The 19,975-nt window shown below is 39.3% G+C and overlaps 2 protein-coding genes across 2 annotated transcripts; one reads left to right on the top strand and one right to left on the bottom strand.

Moving 5' to 3' along the window:
* Positions 1 to 905: 905 nt before the first annotated feature.
* LOC120034325 (interferon alpha-C-like) lies at positions 906 to 2,010 on the bottom strand. The gene is made up of 5 exons (XM_038980838.1): positions 1,867 to 2,010; positions 1,592 to 1,663; positions 1,354 to 1,503; positions 1,150 to 1,239; positions 906 to 1,004 (listed from the first exon to the last, which is right to left on the bottom strand). Exons 1-5 carry the CDS (start codon positions 2,008 to 2,010, stop codon positions 906 to 908), a joined length of 555 nt encoding a protein of 184 aa, XP_038836766.1.
* A 13,937-nt stretch (positions 2,011 to 15,947) lies between these two features.
* Positions 15,948 to 17,537, top strand: LOC120034056 (interferon a3-like). The gene is made up of 5 exons (XM_038980468.1): positions 15,948 to 16,097; positions 16,256 to 16,327; positions 16,968 to 17,120; positions 17,235 to 17,333; positions 17,451 to 17,537. Exons 1-5 carry the CDS (start codon positions 15,948 to 15,950, stop codon positions 17,535 to 17,537), a joined length of 561 nt encoding a protein of 186 aa, XP_038836396.1.
* The last annotated feature ends 2,438 nt before the right edge of the window (positions 17,538 to 19,975 follow it).

The following is a 19,975-nucleotide window of genomic DNA, read 5'->3' as shown; positions in this document are numbered from 1 at the left end:
TGACCTTACAGCCTACCATTTTCTGAAGCATCGTTGGGTGGTAGGAAATATTTCGGTAGACCCTCTCCTATATGCTTCCGGTTTTCAGAATAAGACATTGGTAGCCTATGCAGTGCACAGGCAGTGTAGACCTTGGCAATACTGCTTACCTTGGCGGGTGCTTTTTGATCTGGGCCTATAGGCATGTGTGCGTAAAATATAGGCCTGTCAGTTGTTAGATCATCTGTCAAATAATTCCATCTTCGTGTGTTTTTATTGGACATTTATTTGACTTTTATCCAGATATATGAGTTGATGTTACCTCGGCAACTATTATCTTTCCACTATAGAGACTGGAGAGTGACAGCATGGTTAGCGGTTGCTACGCTCCAGTGAACTAACTTTCAGAATTTGGAGTTAATTAAACTAACTTTCAGAATTTGGAGTTATACTTACACTAACTTCAGAATTTGGAGTTATACTTATGTTGCATGATATCAGTATATGTGTAGTTGATCTAATTAATAACTATACGAATCAACAATGTTTTACAGTGATCTGATGATGCCTTAAAGGGCAGGAAAGTATGGCTGGAATTCCGAGTAGTGTAAATTAGATTATTATTTTTCATTGAGGGTGTTGATATGCAATTGTCAGGAGGAATAAGATCACATTTAGGATAACATTTCAACGAAAAAGTCGTTTCATTTCAAGGTTGCGTCCCACCACAGAATTTTACAAAATTGTTGGCACAATTTCAACCAATAGAAGGCGTGTTTGTCTCTTTATTTAAATATTATAGCCTACATGGAAATGATTTGCAACACGGATAAATAACATAAACGTATAAGGCTCACAGTAGCAAATTTCATTTATTCAGCAAGATACATTTTTTTGGCAGAAATTAACTAAAAGTTATACTACTCTCACACATGTTTTCTTGGCATTTTTGATTTCTTGTAAAAATCCCTCAGGATGCTCCGGATTTCAGCTCTCACGACCTCCCATGAGCAGGAGCTGAAACGCTGAAAGAAAACGTGAAACAAATATGTTTTTGGTGGAAATAATACATCATACATCACAGGTATAGGCTAGGCCCACTCCACTCCTCTCAATAGTTTAGATTTGGAACACAGTTGACAAAAAAATGCAACCCATGAGATGTTTTACCTCACGTGAAAGAAAGTCGCCCAGCTGTTTGAAGTAGTTCTTAACCATATTTTCAATTGGAAGGTTTTGATGCAGACGCATGTCTTTGACCTGAAATACGAAACAACAAACAACATGTGATTACATGAATAATAATAAAAATAACAATAATAATAAATGTGTAACAAGCTACAGTTAACAAATGAAAAATAACCAAGAACGTACACATTCTGAATAGGTCATATTTTGTCGAGCAAGAAGGTCTTGGAGCTCACTGAGTTTGAAGGTATTCCATTTCACAGGTGTTAGGTTTTGTTGGAAGAGCTCGCTGGCTAGTTGAAACGCAAGTTTCAGTGTCCAAAGCTTTTCCCCCTCCTGTAATCAGAAAAACACCCCGTGTAACCATGCAATTGACCTAGACAAACACTAAAACGGTAGCCAGTCATGATCTCCTGAGCATCACCTCTATGGAAAGCGTTGGACGTTGGACCATTATCTTTTCAGCCTCTTGGATACAGCCGCTTGGTCTCCTCTCCTATACCGCACACAAAAGACACCATATCGCAATAAAACAACTGAATATATGAACGAATCAAGCTCCAATAATCTACTTTACAACTAGAATAAATATCTTGTGATAACACACTATATATGCTACAGCCTATATTCAGAGGCATATTTCTAAATATGTCTCTGCCTTTATGGTCAATTTGTAACAGGTTAAAGAAATTGACCTACCATGGCAAGATCATTGAGGGTCTGGCGAGTTTGAGAAAGATAATACGTTTGCTGTTTTTGGTCACTGCATTTAGCATACACAACCGGGTAAAGAACAATTACACACAGAAGATGTACCACAAAGAACACGTTAAGAGTTGCCATGTGTCCAGTCAGTTGATAAATCCCTTAACACTACTTCTAAACAGCGGGCTACCTGCCCTATACCTTTATAGCCTCCCTCATTGAAATGGCATGGATGAGGTAATATGTACAATAAGGAAAGTTCAAGTGGGGAAAGTGAAAGAGCATTGAAAATTCCATTCCTTCACCTTGCATAGCTGTTGAAGACAGGTTGCGTTCTTGTCTTCTGTGTGCAGGTGTGCGCAATAATGTTGCTCAAAGGATATTTAAATACTTTTTGAACTAATACATCAACACAGAGAATAATATAAAAGCAGGTACACAGCGCTCTTCACGCAATGTATTTTAAAACAGTAGCCTATCTATTTTTGTCGTTCCTTTTTACATATTTTGTGTAGGCTTGATATTCTACCGTATAAGCATTTAAAGGCATGCTTTTTATATCCCCTCCCCTAATGGATGGAAAGTGTAACAAATTGTATGGCTACTCTGTTACAGAAAGAAAAACACGATGATACTATTTGGACTCGACACAGCTGCTCCACTGCAGTTATCGACATTTCCTAGATGTAGCATCCATTGCACTTCATTATTAGTTGGAAAACAAATTGACATTAGAATATAAAAAGATAATTCAAACAATTTCTGATGGACCTGATTAATAGCTAGATACAATGTCATAAGTGTGTTGTCCTTACAGTTTCTATACGCCAAATAATATAACATGAACAATGACTGCTCACTGTCGGCGTGCTATTATCCGGATGACTGCACGTGGGACAGGGTTATGGCTAGAAGGGATCCAGCTTTGGACAAATTAACGTCAGATTTGACTTTTCGTAGCAGGTTAAGAGAAATTACGCAGCAGGTTATGATAATTAACGTGTTAGGATAATTTGGTTAAGATTAGGAAAAGAGTTAGAGTTTGATATTAATTTGACAATTAGGAACCCTTAAACCGTGGGACAGCCTCTGTCTGGGATGATGATGACAACGGTGAATACACACCATAAATCGCTTTCACTTTCGAAAACGACAGTTTTTGCATATTACTGCATTTCGTCATCTATCCGAGCGAGAAGCCCCTTTGACTGCAGTGTGCAGTTCCGGGCCGGGCTCAATGTGTGCGGAGTCAAACGCGTTTTACCCGAACCCTTCCCGTCTCCTTCAAGGTCACCCAAGTTGAGGTAAAAGTCGAAGTTATCAATGTCAACGAACGAAAGCGAATCTTAATCGAACCTAACCTATATGGATAAAAATATAAACCATGGAAGTAAGTGAGACTGTCATTATGCATAATGTACTTTGTAATATTCATGTTATACCAGTGCAGTGCAATATTTCTGAATAAAAATAACCAATAAGTCAAGAATTTAACAATTCTTTGAGATGCACCTGTCCTTTCTGTGCATTGTCTCCAGGGCGAAAAAATATACTCTCAGGTATGTATGAAAGCGCCTGTCTACGGGGACTTCCACCTTTCACTTTTGGAACACCGTGTAGAATCTTTGTATAAAAGATTGACACAGATTGGAGAATGACAGAACTCGGGAATTCGAGAAGGGGATTGATCAGGAAGAACACTTTATCTCTTTTTCCTTTGAGTAAATCATTTGTTCTTTTTTTTATTCAAAGTATGCTGTCTTTCGGAAGTGTACCTAATTTTGCACCCGGGATGATAACGGCAGAGAATTACAGTAGATCTACGCTAAAATGGGTTCAATCAGCCTTTGGATGTGCTTGGTCCTGACGATTTGCACCTGGCATAAAACCATCGGATGCACTTGGATGAAGACACCGCCTCGGTCTCCGAGCATGTTCCAAGTGTTCAGCAACAACACCATAACGATGCTTCAGAAAATGGTAGGATACGGTGATGTTTATTCACTTGTTCCTGGTCTTTGAGCAGTTGTCATCTTTTCAACATTTCATGTGCTGCTATGTTTCATTTTATTCAGTTACTCCTTTATGTATACAATAATAATATTGTAAGTCTTTTGTTTCTATTTTTTTGGCATCTCAGGGTCATGTGGTCTCTCGAGAACCTCAGATCACTTTCCCTGACAAGCAATACAGACAACTGAGACAAGTCGATAATTTCAAGATAAGACATATGCATAGCCTACACTATTTAAAAAAATGTTTTGGTTCTATCCAGAAGCATTTTTCCCCTAATAGTGTAGGCTATATAATTAGGTTTAACAGCTCTTTCAGAACATCTGCTATCTGGATTTGGGTGAAGGACAAGCTGGGGAGGCTTGGGCAAGTAGCTGCGGGGGGTGCGGAGCTGTTGGCCGGGGTTGGGGTAGCCAGGAGGAAAACATGGCCAGCGTAGAGAAATGCTTATTGAAATTCTCGATTATCGTGGATTTATCGGTGGTGACAGTGTTACCTAGCCTCAGTGCAGTTGGCAGCTGGGAGGAGGTGCTCTTATTCTCCATGGACTTTACAGTGTCCCAAAACTTTTTGGAGTTAGAGGTACAGGATGCAAATTTCTGTTTGAAAAAGCTAGCCTTTGCTTTCCTGACTGACTGTGTATTGGTTCCTGACTTCCCTGAAAGTTGCATATCACGGGGACTATTCAATGCTAGTGCAGTCCGCCACAGGATGTTTTTGTGCTGGTCGAGGGCAGTCAGGTCTGGAGTGAATGAAGGGCTCTATCTGTTTTTTGAAAGGGGCATGCTTATTTAAGATGGTGAGGAAATTACTTTTAAAGAATGACCAGGCATCCTCGACTGACGGGATAAGGTCAATATCCTTCCAGGATACCCGGGCCAGGTCGATTAGAAAGGCCTGCTCGCAGAAGTGTTTTAGGGAGCGTTTGACAGTGATGAGGGGTGGTCGTTTGACCGCCGACCCATAGCGGATGCGGTAAATGAGGCAGTGATCGCTGAGATCCTGATTGAAAACAGCAGAGGTGTATTTGGAGGGCAAGTTGTCACGACTTCCACCGAAGGTGGCTCCTCTTCCTGTTCGGGCGGCGCTCGGTGGTCGTCGTCACCGGTCTACTAGCTGCCACCGATTCCATTTTCTGTTGGTTTTGTATTTATTGGTTTCACCTGTTTCTCGTTTGGATTTTTGTTCAGGGCTATTTAAGCCGTTTATGCCCGCCTGCTTTTGTGCGGGCTTATTTTCTGTTCTGTGTGTAGATGGTTGCGTTTGTTATTTTGTTGGACTGTTTTTGTGTCCTGTTTTGGGTAGGTCAGTATTTGTCGCCTATTGTTATTTGGCGGGACCTTGTTCTTTCCGGAATAAATTACGGAAACCCAAAATCCTCTGCTCTCTGCGCCTGACTCCGCACCCACCACTCCTAGCTCCGTGACACAAGTTGGTCAGGATAATATCTATGAGGGTGCCCATGTTTACGGATTTAGGGTTGTACCTGGTGGGTTCCTTGATAATTTTTGTGCGATTGAGGGCATCTAGCTTAGATTGTAGGACTGCCGGGGTGTTATGCATATCCCAGTTTAGGTCACCTAACAGAACGAACTCTGAAGATAGATGGGGGGCAATCAATTCACATATGGTGTCCAGGGCACAGCTGGGAGCTGAGGGGGGTCTATAACAGGCGACAACAGTGAGAGACTTATTTCTGGAGAGATTCATTTTTTAAATTAGAAGCTCGAACTGTTTGGCATAGACCTGGAAGATATGACAGAACTTTGCAGGCTATCTCTGCAGTAGATTGCAACTCCTTCCCCGTTGGCAGTTCTATCTTGATGGAAAATGTTGTAGTTGGGGATGGAAATCTCAGAATTTTTGGTGGCCTTCCTGAACCAGGATTCAGACATGGCAAGGACATCAGGGTTGGCGGAGTGCGCTAAAGCAATGAGTAAAACAAACTTAGGGAGGAGGCTTCTGATGTTAACTAGCCACAACAAGAAGTACTAACCACTGAGGTGTGTGTGTAGATTTATTTATACATCTATTTATTGAAATATTTATTTACACGGTTATTTAAAAAACATTTTTTTTACTTAATCTTGATTTATTTATTGTATGTATTCACAACTCTGCGAAGTAAAACACCATTTTTACTGAATATTTAATTATGAGATGGCTTTTTTAAGGCTATAGACAATGTAACAATGTTTTAATGCATTTATTTGTGTATTTACGAAGGCCATTGCAAGATAAGAAGACATTTCAGCACCATGGCAAACAAACAGACAGGAGCTGACATGATTACGGATCATTCTGAATGAATCGTGAGTAATGACTAGTGAGAAAGTTAAAGACGCACAAATATCATACCCCCAAGACATGCTGACCTCTCACCATTGCAATAACTGCGGAGGTTAGCAGTTTTTGGAGACGGGGGTATGAAATTTGTGCGTCGGTTAGGCATATAACAAGTAAGTCGAGCAACCCGAAAGGCTGCGAGTTGGAATCTCATCACAGACAACTTTATCATGTTAGGTAGTTGTAATGGTGAGAGAATAGCATGTCTTGGGGGCATAATATTTGTGCTTCTGCAACTTTCTCATGTATTATTCAAAATTCATTCAGGATTATCAGTACTGATGGTTGAATCCACATGAATGTAGAAGTGTTTTAAAAAAAACATATTCCAATTCTTATTTACAATAAAAGGGACTACAAAATTACACACAACCTTATCCACCATTAATTTCTATTGGGCACAAAAGAATCTGAAACACAATCAAAACAAACGGCAAATGCATCCAACAAGTTTGTAGAGTCACAAACTTGATGTAGTCATTGGGTGCTGTCAATATGGTACCACATACCACATACTGGATCAAATAAAACGTTTGAAGCACCTTCATCCATTGCATAGCTGTTACATGTATTACAATAGTTGTTTCAACCTTTTAACAATCTGAATGACCGGCCTGAGACCGCACACACCTTTTAAATACCTCACCGCCAGGGGATGAGCTCCTGGAGTGGCACCATCAATTCCCACATGACACGCTGAAATAGCTGCCGTATACACCTTCAGGGTGGAGAATGAACGGCCCTGCTCGAAAAGCCCCTGTATGAACATCAAACGTTCCATCAGAGAGCTCTGACAAGGAACAATTCCTTTATTTTGGCACCAATATCCATCAGATGTTTACTGAGTTATAGCAAACAGACAACCAATTTAAACTTTTGCTCTTGTACTTGATTCTTGCACTCATGTATACATGTTTTTAGTTTTATCAGGTATTTTATTTCATTGCTTTGTGATAAAATTATGAAAGTTGTAGGTGGTTAATTTGCAAATATACGCTAGGTGTATGTGCATACATGAATAAATGGATATAAAGATGTGGACCAGGACTGCCTTACTCTATCTAGGCCCAACCCACCATCACAGCTTATTGTGAAATAGACACAAATGATTTATTTGAAATTCGAGATTACACGATTTTCATCACAAGGCATATCGTGTGTATTACACGATTTGCTTTCTTCATAATGCATTTCTGTACATTGCACAGTCATAATACCCATAAAACCTATCGGTCAAACAGGGATATTGTACTAATAGTTTTTCCACCATTCATTTTTCCCATAAGGGATTTTAGAAACACTTCAAATAAGGGCTGTGTTTAGTCTAAGCTTACCTTGGTGTGACATTTTGATAACCATATAAATCTCTTTCGGACAAGGTGACTTATCAATATATACACCTGTTTTTTAAGCCCCTCAAAATTCCATGCTAATTCGCTGCTAATGTGATTATCATGAAGAACTACAAAATGCCATGATGATCTGGACGAGACTGATGAATCAAGGCAAAGGTAAGAATCTCTGGATTAACTATCTAATGTTAGCTAAATATAGTAATGAATTAATTGGCTACATTTCTTTAAATTGACAATTCTGTGAACTGTCTTTTGCAAGTTTTACATTGGCGCAGTACCTGGGGTCAGCTCGTGTAAGCACTTGCATGGATTTGTAGTTTTGCATCATGTCTACTTTGATGTAATTAGCCATTTCAAATCTGAGAGTAAATTGAGTTGAATATATTGATAAAAGTCACCTTGTCTGAGGAAATGTCACGCTAGGGTAAGCATACATAAAAAACAACCCTTATTTTAAGTGTTTCTAAAATCCCCTATGGGAAAAACTAATGGTGGAAAAACGATTGGAACCAATTCCCTTTTTGACTGCTAGGTTTTATGGGTATTGTTACATCTCCACTGTGAGGCTCTATCTCCCAGGACAAATGAGCTAATAACAGCAAGCTAGCTAAATGTCTATGACCGTTTCGTGTGTCACACCCTGATCTGTTTCACCTGTCTTTGTGCTTGTCTCCACCCCCCACCAGGTGTCTCCTATCTTCCCCCATTATTCCCTGTGTATATACCTGCGTTTTCTGCTTGTCTGTTGCCAGCTCGTCTTGTCCGTCAAGTCCTACCAGCGTGTTTCCGTGGTTCCTGTGCTCTAGTTTTTTTTGTCTTTATTTGTCTTTATTATTATTTTTAAAAGATTCAGGGGATGGATCAGCTTCAATATTGCAGATAGAGTGTTGCTTCTATCAATGTAATTGTCTGCATAATTTCCAATCCCCCATATCATTTTTTGGTAAATATATACACTACAGTTTAAACGTTTGGGGCCACTTAGAAATGTCCTTGTTTTTGAAAGAAAAGCACATTTTTTGTCCATTTAAAATAACATCAAATTGATCAGAAATACAGTGTAGACAGTGTTAATGTTGTAAATGACTATTGTAGCTGGAAGCGGCACATTTTTTATGGAATATCTACATAGGCGTACAGAAGCAACCATCACTCCTGTGGTCCAATGGCACGTTGTGTTAGCTAATCCAAGTTTATACTTTTAAAAGGCTAATTGATCATTGGAAAACCCTTTTGCAATTATGTTAGCACAGCTGAAAACTGTTGTTCTGATTTAAAGAAGCAATAAAACTGGCCTTCTTTAGACTAGTTGAGTATCTGGATTATCAGCATTCGTGGGTTCGATTACAGGCTCAAAATGGTCAGAAGCAAAGGACCTTCTTCTGAAACTCATCAGTCTATTCTTGTTCTGAGAAATGAAGGCTATTTCATGCGAGAAATTGCCAAGAAACTGAAGATCTCATACAACTCTGTGTACTACTCCCTTCACAGAACAGCAAAAACTGGCTCTAACCAGAATAGAAAGAGTGGGAGGCCCCGGTGCACAACTGAGCAAGAGGACAAGTACATTAGAGTGTCTAGTTTGAGAAACAGACGGTCACAAGTCCTCAAATGGCAGCTTCATTAAATAGTACCCGCAAAACACCAGTCTCAACATCAACAGTGAAGAGGCGACTCCGGGATGCTGGCCTTCTAGGCGGAGTTCCTCTGTCCAGTGTCTGTGTTCCTTTGCCCGTCTTAATCCTTTCTTTTTATTGGCCAGTCTGAGATATGTCTTTTTCTTTGCAACTCTACCTAGAAGGCCAGCATCCCGGATGAAGCGTGGAATCTGACCAGTTCCTCGCCAAAAGGAGGGCGAGGGAGGGCTTTGTATGCGTCGCGGAAGTTAGAGTAGCAATGATCCAGAACTTTCCAATTTTTCAAGCATTCGATATGCTGATAAAATTTAGGGAGCCTTGTTTTCAGATTAGCCTTGTTAAAATCCCCAGCTACAATAAATGCAGCCTCAGGATATGTGGTTTCCAGTTTACATAGAGTCCAATGAAGTTCTTTCAGGGCTGTTGAGGTGTCTGCTTGGGGGGGGGGGGGATATACACGGCTGTGATTATAATTGAAGAGAATTCTCTTGGTAGATAATACGGTTGGCATTTGATTGTAAGGAATTCTAGGTCAGGTGAACAAAAGGACTTGAGTTCCTGTATGTTGTTATGATTACACCACAACTTGTTAATCATAAGGCATACACCCCCGCCCTTTTTACCAGAGAGATGTTTGTTTCTGTCAGCGCGATGCGTGAAGAAACGGGGTTGCTGTACCGAGCCATGTTTCCGTTAAACAGAGAATGTTACAATCTCTGATGTCTCTCTGGAAGGCAACCCTTGCTCAAATTTCGTCTACCTTGTTGTCAAGAGAATGGACATTGGCGAGTAGTATACTCGGGAGCGGTGAGCGATGTGCCCGTCTACGAAGCCTGACCAGAAGACCGCTCCGTCTGCCCCTTCTGCGGCGCCGTTGTTTTGTCTCGCCTATTGGGATCCGATCCATTGTCCTGGGTGGTGGTCCAAACAGAGAATCCGCTTCGGGAAAGTCATATTCCTGGTCGTAATGATGGTAAGTTGATGTTGCTCTTATATCCAATAGTTCTTCCCGGCTGTATGTAATAAGATTTAAGATTTGTGTAAGAAATAATAATAATTTCCTAAGAACGCGAAGCGAGACGACCTTCTATGTCGGCGCCATCAATCTAGTCCTGCTTGATGGGCCAGCAGGTCACTAGGTGTAGGCAAAACAATAAGCAAATAGGAAAACTGTTATATGACAAAAGAGTTAATCAGGGTGATTTGTCCACAAATAGACAGGTATTTTCCTTTCCATTGTAGCCAGATTTTATCTATTTTTGCTAACTTTCTATAAAAATGTATTGGAGTGAGATAATTTCTTTCTTTCCGGATATGTATACCGAGTATGTCCACATCCCCGTCAGACCATTTTATTGGTAAACTACACGGTAATGTAAAAGTTGAATTTTTTTGTGATCCAATAGTAATATAGTACACTTATCATCATTTGGTTTTAATCCAGAGAGGATAGCAAAAGTATCTAGATCCTCTATGAGGCTGTGCAGGGATTCTAATTGTGGTTTTAAAATAAAACATGAACCATCAGCGTACAATGACACCTTTGTTATGCATTTCTAATCCCTTAATATTATTGTTGGATTTAATTTAACAGCTAACATTTCGATGGCAATAATAAATAGATATGCCGGACAACCTTGTTTTACTCCTCGACAGTTTAAAATTTTCTGAGATGTAGCCATTATTTACTATTTTACACCTAGGGTTACTATACATAACTTTAACCCATTTTATAAGAGATTCTTTAAAATTGAAATATTCTAGGCGTTTATATATAAACTCCAGTCGTACTTTATCAAAAGCCTTTTCATAATCAGCTATGAAAACCAAGCCTGGTTTCTCCGATATTTCATAGTATTCTGTTGTTTCCAGTACTTGTCTTATTTTATCGCCAATGTATCGTCCATGTAAAAACAACTGTGATTAGGATGAATAATATCTGACAATACCTTCTAAATTCTATGCGCCAAGCATTTAGCTGGAATTTTTGCATCACAACACTGAAGTAAGTGTAAGAGGCCTCCAATTTTTTTAAATGGACTGGATCTTTATGTATACCACTTGGATCCCATTTCATTAATAATGAAATCAGACATTCTTGTTGCATGTCCGATAATCTACCGTTTATATAGGAATGGTTAAAACATGCTAATAATGGTCCTCTGATTATATCAAAAAGGTTGGTAAACTTCCACTGGTATGCCATCCAGCCCTGCAGTTTTACCTGACTTAAAGGCTTTAATTGCATCAAGAAGTGCCTCTGTAATTTGGCCTTCACATGAGACTTTCTGTACAGATGTTAATTTTACATTATTAATAGGGGGAAAATCCATACAATTAGCTTCGGTTAGTGGAGTTGTAGGAGACTGAAACGAAAACATAAACTCAGCAAAAAAAGAAACGTTCTCTTACTGTCAACTGCGTTTATTTTCAGCAAACTTAACATGTGTAAATATTTGTATGAACATCACAAGATCCAACAACGGAGACATAAACTGAACAAGTTCCACAGTCATGTGACGAACAGAAATTGAATAATGTGTCCCTGAACAAAGGAGGGGTCCAAATCAAAAGTAACAGTCAGTATCTGGTGTGGCCACCAGCTGCATTAAGTACTGCCGTGCATCTCCTCCTCATAGACTGCACCAGATTTGCCAGTTCTTGCTGTGATGTTACCCCTCTCTTCCACCTAGGCACCTGCAAGTTCCCGGACATTTCTGGAGGGAATGGCCCTAGCCCTCACCCTCCGATCCAACAGGTCACAGACGTGCTGAATGGGATTGAGATCCGGGCTCTTCGCTGGCCATAGTAGAACACTGACATTCCTGTCTTGTAGGAAATCACGCACAGAACGAGCAGTATGGCTGGTGTCATTGTCATGCTGGAGGGTCATGTCACGATGAGCCTGCAGGAAGGGTTTTTACGAATTATCTTTGAAAGACAGTGTCCTGAATAAGGGACGTTTATTTTTTTGCGGAGTTTATTCTTAAAGTGCTTAAACTCCTCTTTCATAATATCGTTCTGTGAATCATGCGTGACTCCATAATTTGTAACAAGTTTCAATTCATTATTTTTGATAGGATTTATATGTTGAAGATTGAAAAATATATTTTTCCCCATATTCCATCCAGTTCGCTTTATTTTTTATAATACACTTACACTGGATCTTACTTGAATAAGTTCCTCCATTTCTTTTTGTTTTTCCTCTAACTTATTCTGTGCCTCTATGGTACCGTTTTTATTGCTATCTAACTGTACTGTTATTCATTCAATTTCCTTTGTTAATATGGACTCTTAATCTAAATTGCTTTTGATTTATAGATGAGTACTGAATTGTATGGCCTCCTAAAGGCACACTTAAAAGTGTCCCATACAATAAGGGGCTCTGCTGTACCTATGTTATGTCGGAAAAAGTCCGTTATAAATTATTCTGTCCTAGTTATAAACAAGTTATCATCCAGTAGGCTTTGATTAAATTTCCAATATCCTCGCCCATGTGGAAATTCTGTAAGAGTAATATATATGCCAATTATGTGATGATCCGACCGCATTCTGTCCCCTGTCAACACTTTTTAAACTTTTGGTGCCAGAGAAAATGACATAAGAAAGTAAACAAGACGACTAGCTTTATTAAGCCTCCGCCATGTATATCTCACTAGGTCAGGGTATTTAAGCCTCCATATATCCACTAATTCCAATATATCCATGACATTCATGATTTCCTTAACTGCCTGAGAGTGATAGTTTGTAGTGTGATTTCCTTGGGAGAAATTTCCTAATGCCTGAAGGTACCACGTTCATCTGTACAAACAATAGTATGCAAGTATAAACACCATGGGAACACGCAGCCGTCATACCTCTCAGGAAGGAGAGAAGTTTACATCTATCTCCTAGAGATGAACGTACTTTGGTGCGAAAAGTGCAGATCAATCCCAGAACAACAGGACCTTGTGAAGATGCTGGAGGAAACAGGTACTAAAGTATCTATATCCACAGTAAAACGAGTCCTATATCGACATAACCTGACAGGCCGCTCAGCAAGAAAGAAGCCACTGCTCCAAAACCGCCATAGAAATGCCAGACTACGGTTTGTAACTGCACATGGGGACAAAGATCGTACTTTTTGGAGAAATGTTCTCTGGTCTGATGAAACAGAAATAGAACTGTTTGGCCACAATGACCATCATTATGTTTGGAGGAAAAAGGGGGAGTCTTGCAAGCCGAAGAACACCATCCCAACAGTGAAGCACAGGGGTGGCAGCATCATGTTGTGGGGGTGCTTTGCTGCAGGAGGGACTGGTGCTCTTCACAAAATTGATGGCATCATGAGTCTGGAAAATGATGTGGATATATTGAAGCAACATCTCAAGACATCAGTCAGGAAGTTAAAGCTTGGTCGCAAATGGGTCTTCCAAATGGACATTGAACCCAAGCATACTTCCAAAGTTGTGGCAAAATGGCTTAAGGACAACAAAGTCAAGGTATTGGAGTAGCCATCACAAAGCCCTGGCCTCAATCCTATATAAAATTTGTGGGCAGAACTGAAAAAGCGTGTGCGGGCAAGGAGGCCTACAAACCTGACTCATTTATGCCTGCTCTGTCAGGAGGAATGGGCCAAAATTCACCCAACTTATTGTGTGAAGCTTGTGGAAGGCTCCCTGAAACGTTTGACCCAAGTTAACCAATTTAAAAGCAATGCTACCAAATACTAATTGAGTGTATATAAACTTCTGACCCACTGGGAATGTGACGAAAGACATAAAAGCTGAAATAAAACATTCTCTCTACTATTATTCTGACGTTTCACATTCTTAAAATAAAGTGGTGATCCTAACTGACGTAAAACATGGATTTTTTATGAGGATTAAATGTCAGGAATTGTGAAAACTGAGTTTAAATGTATTTGGCTAAGGTGTATGTAAACTTCCGACTTCAACTGTATATGGCACCCTTGAAGGATCTATATAGAACCCTTATCTAAGAGTGTGTATAATATTTGAAGAAACAGACACACACACAGCTTGTATTTGTTGGAATTGTGCTAGCAATTTTGTTCAAATGTAATATGCGGATGAACCGTTGAACGAAAGTCGAATTTCTCCATGAAATGTTATCTTAAATGTTGTCTTATTCCTTCTCATAATTCCGGATCAACAGCATCTTCAATGAAAAACAATAAACGCCTTTACAATACACTTTTAGACAATAAATAATTTGACTGTGTCATCTCATCACTGTAAAATATTGTTGATTTGTATAGTTGTTAATAATTTAAAGTACACATATACTGGATATCATGTAACCTAATTATAATTTCAAATGTTGAATGGTATTTCAATGGAGTAAAGCAATCTCTCTTAAAACCATACTGTTACTCTTCAGTGTCACGTTCCTGACCTGTTTTCCTTTGTCATGTATTTGTTTTAGTTGGTCAGGGCGTGAGTTGGGTGGGTTGGTCTAGGTTTGATTTTCTATGTTGGGATTTTGTGTTCGGCCTGGTATGATTCTCAATCAGAGACAGGTGTCAATCGTTGTCCCTGATTGAGAATCATACTAAGGCAGCCTGGGTTTCACTTGTGTTTTGTGGGTGTTTGTTCCTGTGGAGGTTTTGTTGCCACACAGGACGGTTTCGGTTTTGTCACGTTGGTTGTTTTTGTATTTTGAAGTGTTTTGTTGATTTTCATTAAAAGAATGAACACTAACCACTCTGCGTTTTGGTCCCCACCTTCTGTCAGCGAGGACAGCCGTAACACTTCAGTCCCTAGAGTGGAAAGATTAGAGATGCAGACGTCCCATCAATTTATATATCTGGATGAATAAATTAAATATGGATTTAAAAGTCCATTAAAGACACGACTATGGAATACTTTGACAGGTGATCTACCTGACAGGCCTATGGAATACTTTGACAGATGATCGACGTGGCAGGCCTATAGGCCCAGATTCAAAAGCACCCGCAATATAGGCTCCAATTTAAATGTAAATGTCTGTACTGCCTGTGCACTGCATAGGCTACCAGTGTCTTATTCTGAAAACCGGGAGCATATAGGAGGGGTTCTACCAAAATATTTCAGACCCCCCCCCCAAACCCGTTTCTTAAACGAAATAACGCGATGTTGAGCGTGCAAGGTTGATCTGTATTTTAAATAGGCAGTTGTTGTCACAAACTACAATTACCCTTCAAGCAAGTGGTTACAACGTAGGCGGAGACCATCGTTTCTGTGTGCAAATGAAAAGGGCAATATAAAGTGCTATTGTTTTCGAAGTGAAAGGCCAAACTCAGTTCTGTTCTATATGGTGATATTTATTTAGGCTATAGTCTGACTAAAATGGATTCATATGACTATTTTTTCATCATTATTTCCCCCCTGGTTGATAGGCCAATATTTCATGAGAAAGGAGCAAATATATCAAGATGTCCTTTCCGTGCATTTTCTCCAGATGTAAAACAACACTCTCAGGTATGAAAGTGTACGGGGACTTCCGCCTTTCACTTTTGGAACACCTTGCAGAATTTTTGTATAAAGGACCGACACAGGTTGGAGCATGGCAGAACTCGGGAATTTGAGAAATTGATCGATCAGGAAGAACAATTGATCTCTTTATTCTTTGCGGAAAACCTTTTTTTTTGTTGGTCGGAATTATACAAAATAAGCTATCTTTCGGAAGTGCTCCCCCACGTTGTTTGCGGACAGACCGAGAACTACAATAGCCCTAAGCTAAAATGGGTTCAATCAGCCTTTGGATGTGCTTGGTCCTGACGATTTGCACCTGGCATAAAACCATCGGATGCACTTGGATGAAGACACCGCCTCGGTCTCCGAGCATGTTCCAAGTGTTCAGCAACAACACCATAACGATGCTTCAGAAAATGGTAGGATACGGTGATGTTTTTCACTTGTTCCTGGTCGTTGAGCTGTTGTCATTTTTCAACATTTCATGTGCTGTTATATATGTTTCATTTAATTCCCTGACTCCTTTATGTACAGTAATTATAATGCAATATTTGTTTGAAATATTTTGTCATCTCAGGGTCATGAAGTCTCTGGAGAACCTCAGATCACTTTCCCTGACAAGCAATACAGACAAGTCGATAATTTAAAGGTAGGAAATATGCATAGCCTACACTCTTTAAAAAAAAATGCATTGTTCTATCCATAACCTTTTTTTCTAAGAGTGGACAGTGAATTCGGAAAGGATTCAGACCCATTAACTTTTTCCACATTTTGTTAGGTTACAGCCTTATTCTAAAGTGGATTAACCCCCCCCCCCCCCCCCCCCCCCCCCCCCCCCCCTCCCCCTCTCTCATCAATCTACACACAATACCCCATAATGATTTATTTAACCTTTATTTAACTTGGCAAGTCATTTAAGAACAAGTTCTTATTTACAATGAAGGCCTACCCCGGCCAAACCCTAACCCGGACGACACTGGGCAAATTTTTTCACCGCCCTAAGAGATCCCCAAACACGGCCGGTTGTGATACAGCCTGGAATCGAACCAGTTTATGTAGTGACACCTCAAGCACTGAGATGCAGTGCCTTAGACTGCTGTGCCACTCGGGACCCAAATGACAAAGCACTTTGTTTTGTTTTTTCATAAATTTGCAAAAATGTCTAAAAACATGGCTTTGAAAACATGGCTTTGTCATTATGGGGTATTGTGTTCAGATTGATGGGAGAAAAATACATTTAATCAATTTTAGAGTAAGGCATGTACTAATACAAATCACTCTTCTTCTAGGCTGACGAACAGATTGCATTCATTTCGCAAACTCTGAACGCTATAAAGAAATTGTACAGCAGTGGTAAATACGAGTCCACCTCCTCTAACCAGAAAGGAGTTGACAAGTTTATGAATGACCTCTATCGCCAGACCTCGGAGCTGGACCAATGCGTAAGTAATTTGTAACTTTTGCCTCTTAACATTAATGCAAAAAGGAAAACATTATCCTATTATAATATAATGACAAATCATGATATTAAATGAATTATTTGTATGTTCCAACAGGTAAAGGCTATGAAAACTAGACGATCAAAATCTGTCAAAAGAGTGAACAAAAAGATGAGCCTTCACTTCAAATTCCTTATGAATTATTTGAAACTCGCGGTAGGTTGATCAATTTGTCTTACAAAGAGAGTACATTCACCAAATCTGGATGTATTTATGTGATGATACAACATGTGTCTATTCTAAAATCTTAACAATTGTATTTTATTGATGCAGGAATACAGCGCAAGCGGCTGGGAAGACATAAGGACAGTGGTACTGGCACACCTACGAAGACTAGACATGACATTAAGTAGCCAATGAGCGTTACGTTTGTGTGGTGTAGAGATTATTTATTTATATGTCTATTTATAAACATGTTTATTTGTTTTTCTATGAATTTATTGTGTAGTAATGTATTCTGTGGAGTAAAATATTTTTTATACTGAATAATTATGTGATTGATTTAGGCTAAACACAATGTAACAATCTTTTCCTGCATTTGTTTTTTGTATTTATGAAGGCCATTGCATACTATATTTATTATTGCAACCTGATACGAAGTGTTTGTTATTGCAATGATGAAATGTATTTAATTTAAATAAATGTGGGCTCTACAGCTGAAATATATTTTTATCAAATCAAACCTAATTTGTCGCATGCACATATTTAGCAGATGTTTTAACGGGTGTAGCGAAATGCTTGTGTTCCTAGCTCTACCAGTGCACTAATATCTAACAATACACAACAATACACAAAAATCTCAAAGTAAAAGAATGGACATAGGAAATATAGAAATATTAGGACGAGCAATGTCGGAATCCGGGGGATATATATACAGTACCAGTCAAAAGTTTGGACACACCTACTCATTCAAGGGTTTTTCGTTATTTGTACTATTTTCTACAATGTAAAATAATTGTGAATATATAAACATTATGGACAGTAGTTGGATATCATTTTTTTATATACATTTGTAAAAAAATTTAAAACCAGTTTTCACTTTGTCATAATGGGTTATTGTGTCTAGATTGATGAGGAATTGTTTCATTCAATATAAATTAAGCTGTAATGTAGTAAAATGTGAAAAACGTCAAGGGGTCTGAATACTTTCCCAATGCACTGTACCTTAGTTGAATGCGCTGTAAGTCGCTGTGAATAAAATCGTCTGCTGAAGGACCAAAATGTAATGAGCCCCGCCCTATAAAAAATACAAATTTGTCTGGTCCGTACCAGACCAAATCTGAACCAATCATAGACATCTAGCTCATGTCTCACAAGTTTGAACACCACAGTATGGTATGGCACAATTCAATACAATAGAGGACAGTATAATACAGTAAAGTATAGTAGCGTACAGTACAGTAGAGTTTTATTCAGTACAGTATGGTACAGTAGATATTAATTAAGTACAGTAGAGTTTAATTCAGTAGAGTGCAATACAGTTTAGTACATTAGAGTAAAGTAGGCTACACTCTACTGTGCTGTTTTCTACTCTACTGTACAGAATTATACTTTACTTTTCTTTACTGTACTGTACACTCTACTGTAATGAACTGTACTCTTCTGTTCTCTACTATACTGTGCTGTCCAAACTTGTCCGTGGACTTTGAAATGAAGTCCGGATCTCACAAAAATCTGATTAAATAAAGAAGGCCGGTTCAGACAGCACTGTGTTTAGTGGGTAGGCACGATGTATCCTGTATGCATTGGGATGATGCAGTTTAGACATTGTATGCTCATTGACGTCTTGCACCTTCTATATTCTACGGTTCTACGTCGTTTATACGTATAGGCCAGACATCAACATTCTACGTCTTCCCATTGTGCAAACGCTCTCCAAACTCCCTATTCCCTACCCAATTCGATAGGTCGGCTAAAAGTGTGCATGATTACTGGGGAGAAGACTCAGGTGAAACTGATTGACATCACACAACTTTTGTTAAACAGCTGGGAAAACCTCCAAATGGGTCCACTGCAGACTTGTCTGCGACATACTCGACCTAAGGATGAAGACGGATGAAGACGTCAGCCACTTCAACACATTGGACATCGTCACACAGCAAAGATGTGTTGTGGCTGCAGGCCTGTTGCTACTGTTATTGCCGTGCTTACTACTGTTCCAATTCCCCACACCCTAAACTTAGAATTGTAAAACTATAGGCAATAAATTGATGATATGTGATGGGAAATATTGCTCTCTGAGTCCTTGGTATCTCGATTCACGTGTCACTCTTATGATTCATCCTCATGGCTGGTCCCCAATAGATTACATATTTTCTACATAATGCCTATTAAGGCTACATCGAGTAACACCAAGGCCCGTATTGATAAATAATCTCAGAGAGTAGGAGTGTTGATCTAGGACACGTTTTGCTTTTTAGATTATAATGAATGGACAGAGAGGGTCCTGATCCTAGATCAGCAGTCCTACTCTGAGAGCTTAATGAATAAATGTGAGCCCAGCAGAATAATTAGGCTACATCTCATATTTTAGCTTATAACATGACGTTTCAGGATGAAACCATCTATGACATCTTATCAAGACCCTGATGGAACAGGTGTGTTCGTACTGGGTTAGAACAAAAGCCTGCACCTCCTCCTGCTGGTCTCCATGACCGTGAAGACAGTTTTGGTGACCACTTCCCTACTGTATATGATCTTTACAGTTGTACAGGCATTGTACATTATTAATTAATCCCAATATTATACAGAAAAAGGGAGAAATAAACCAATGCCAAGATTTGACCTTGCATAGTCAT

The sequence above is a fragment of the Salvelinus namaycush genome, chromosome 41 (genome assembly GCF_016432855.1).
Source record: "Salvelinus namaycush isolate Seneca chromosome 41, SaNama_1.0, whole genome shotgun sequence".
Classification (NCBI taxonomy): domain Eukaryota; kingdom Metazoa; phylum Chordata; class Actinopteri; order Salmoniformes; family Salmonidae; genus Salvelinus; species Salvelinus namaycush.
This window is presented reverse-complemented; position numbering and strand designations above follow the sequence as displayed.

What these genes read in the sequence shown, in the direction of transcription:
- LOC120034056 (XM_038980468.1), top strand. Translation starts at nt 15,948, where the DNA reads ATGGGTTCAATCAGCCTTTGGATGTGCTTGGTCCTGACGATTTGCACC. An exon ending in CCTCGGAGCTGGACCAATGC is followed by an intron (nt 17,121 to 17,234) that starts GTAAGTAATTTG and finishes ATGTTCCAACAG; the next exon opens with GTAAAGGCTATGAAAACTAG. An exon ending in TGAATTATTTGAAACTCGCG is followed by an intron (nt 17,334 to 17,450) that starts GTAGGTTGATCA and finishes TTATTGATGCAG; the next exon opens with GAATACAGCGCAAGCGGCTG.
- LOC120034325 (XM_038980838.1), bottom strand. Translation starts at nt 2,010, where the DNA reads ATGGCAACTCTTAACGTGTTCTTTGTGGTACATCTTCTGTGTGTAATT. An exon ending in CCCTCAATGATCTTGCCATG is followed by an intron (nt 1,664 to 1,866) that starts GTAGGTCAATTT and finishes TGTGCGGTATAG; the next exon opens with GAGAGGAGACCAAGCGGCTG. An exon ending in GTCCAACGCTTTCCATAGAG is followed by an intron (nt 1,504 to 1,591) that starts GTGATGCTCAGG and finishes TTCTGATTACAG; the next exon opens with GAGGGGGAAAAGCTTTGGAC.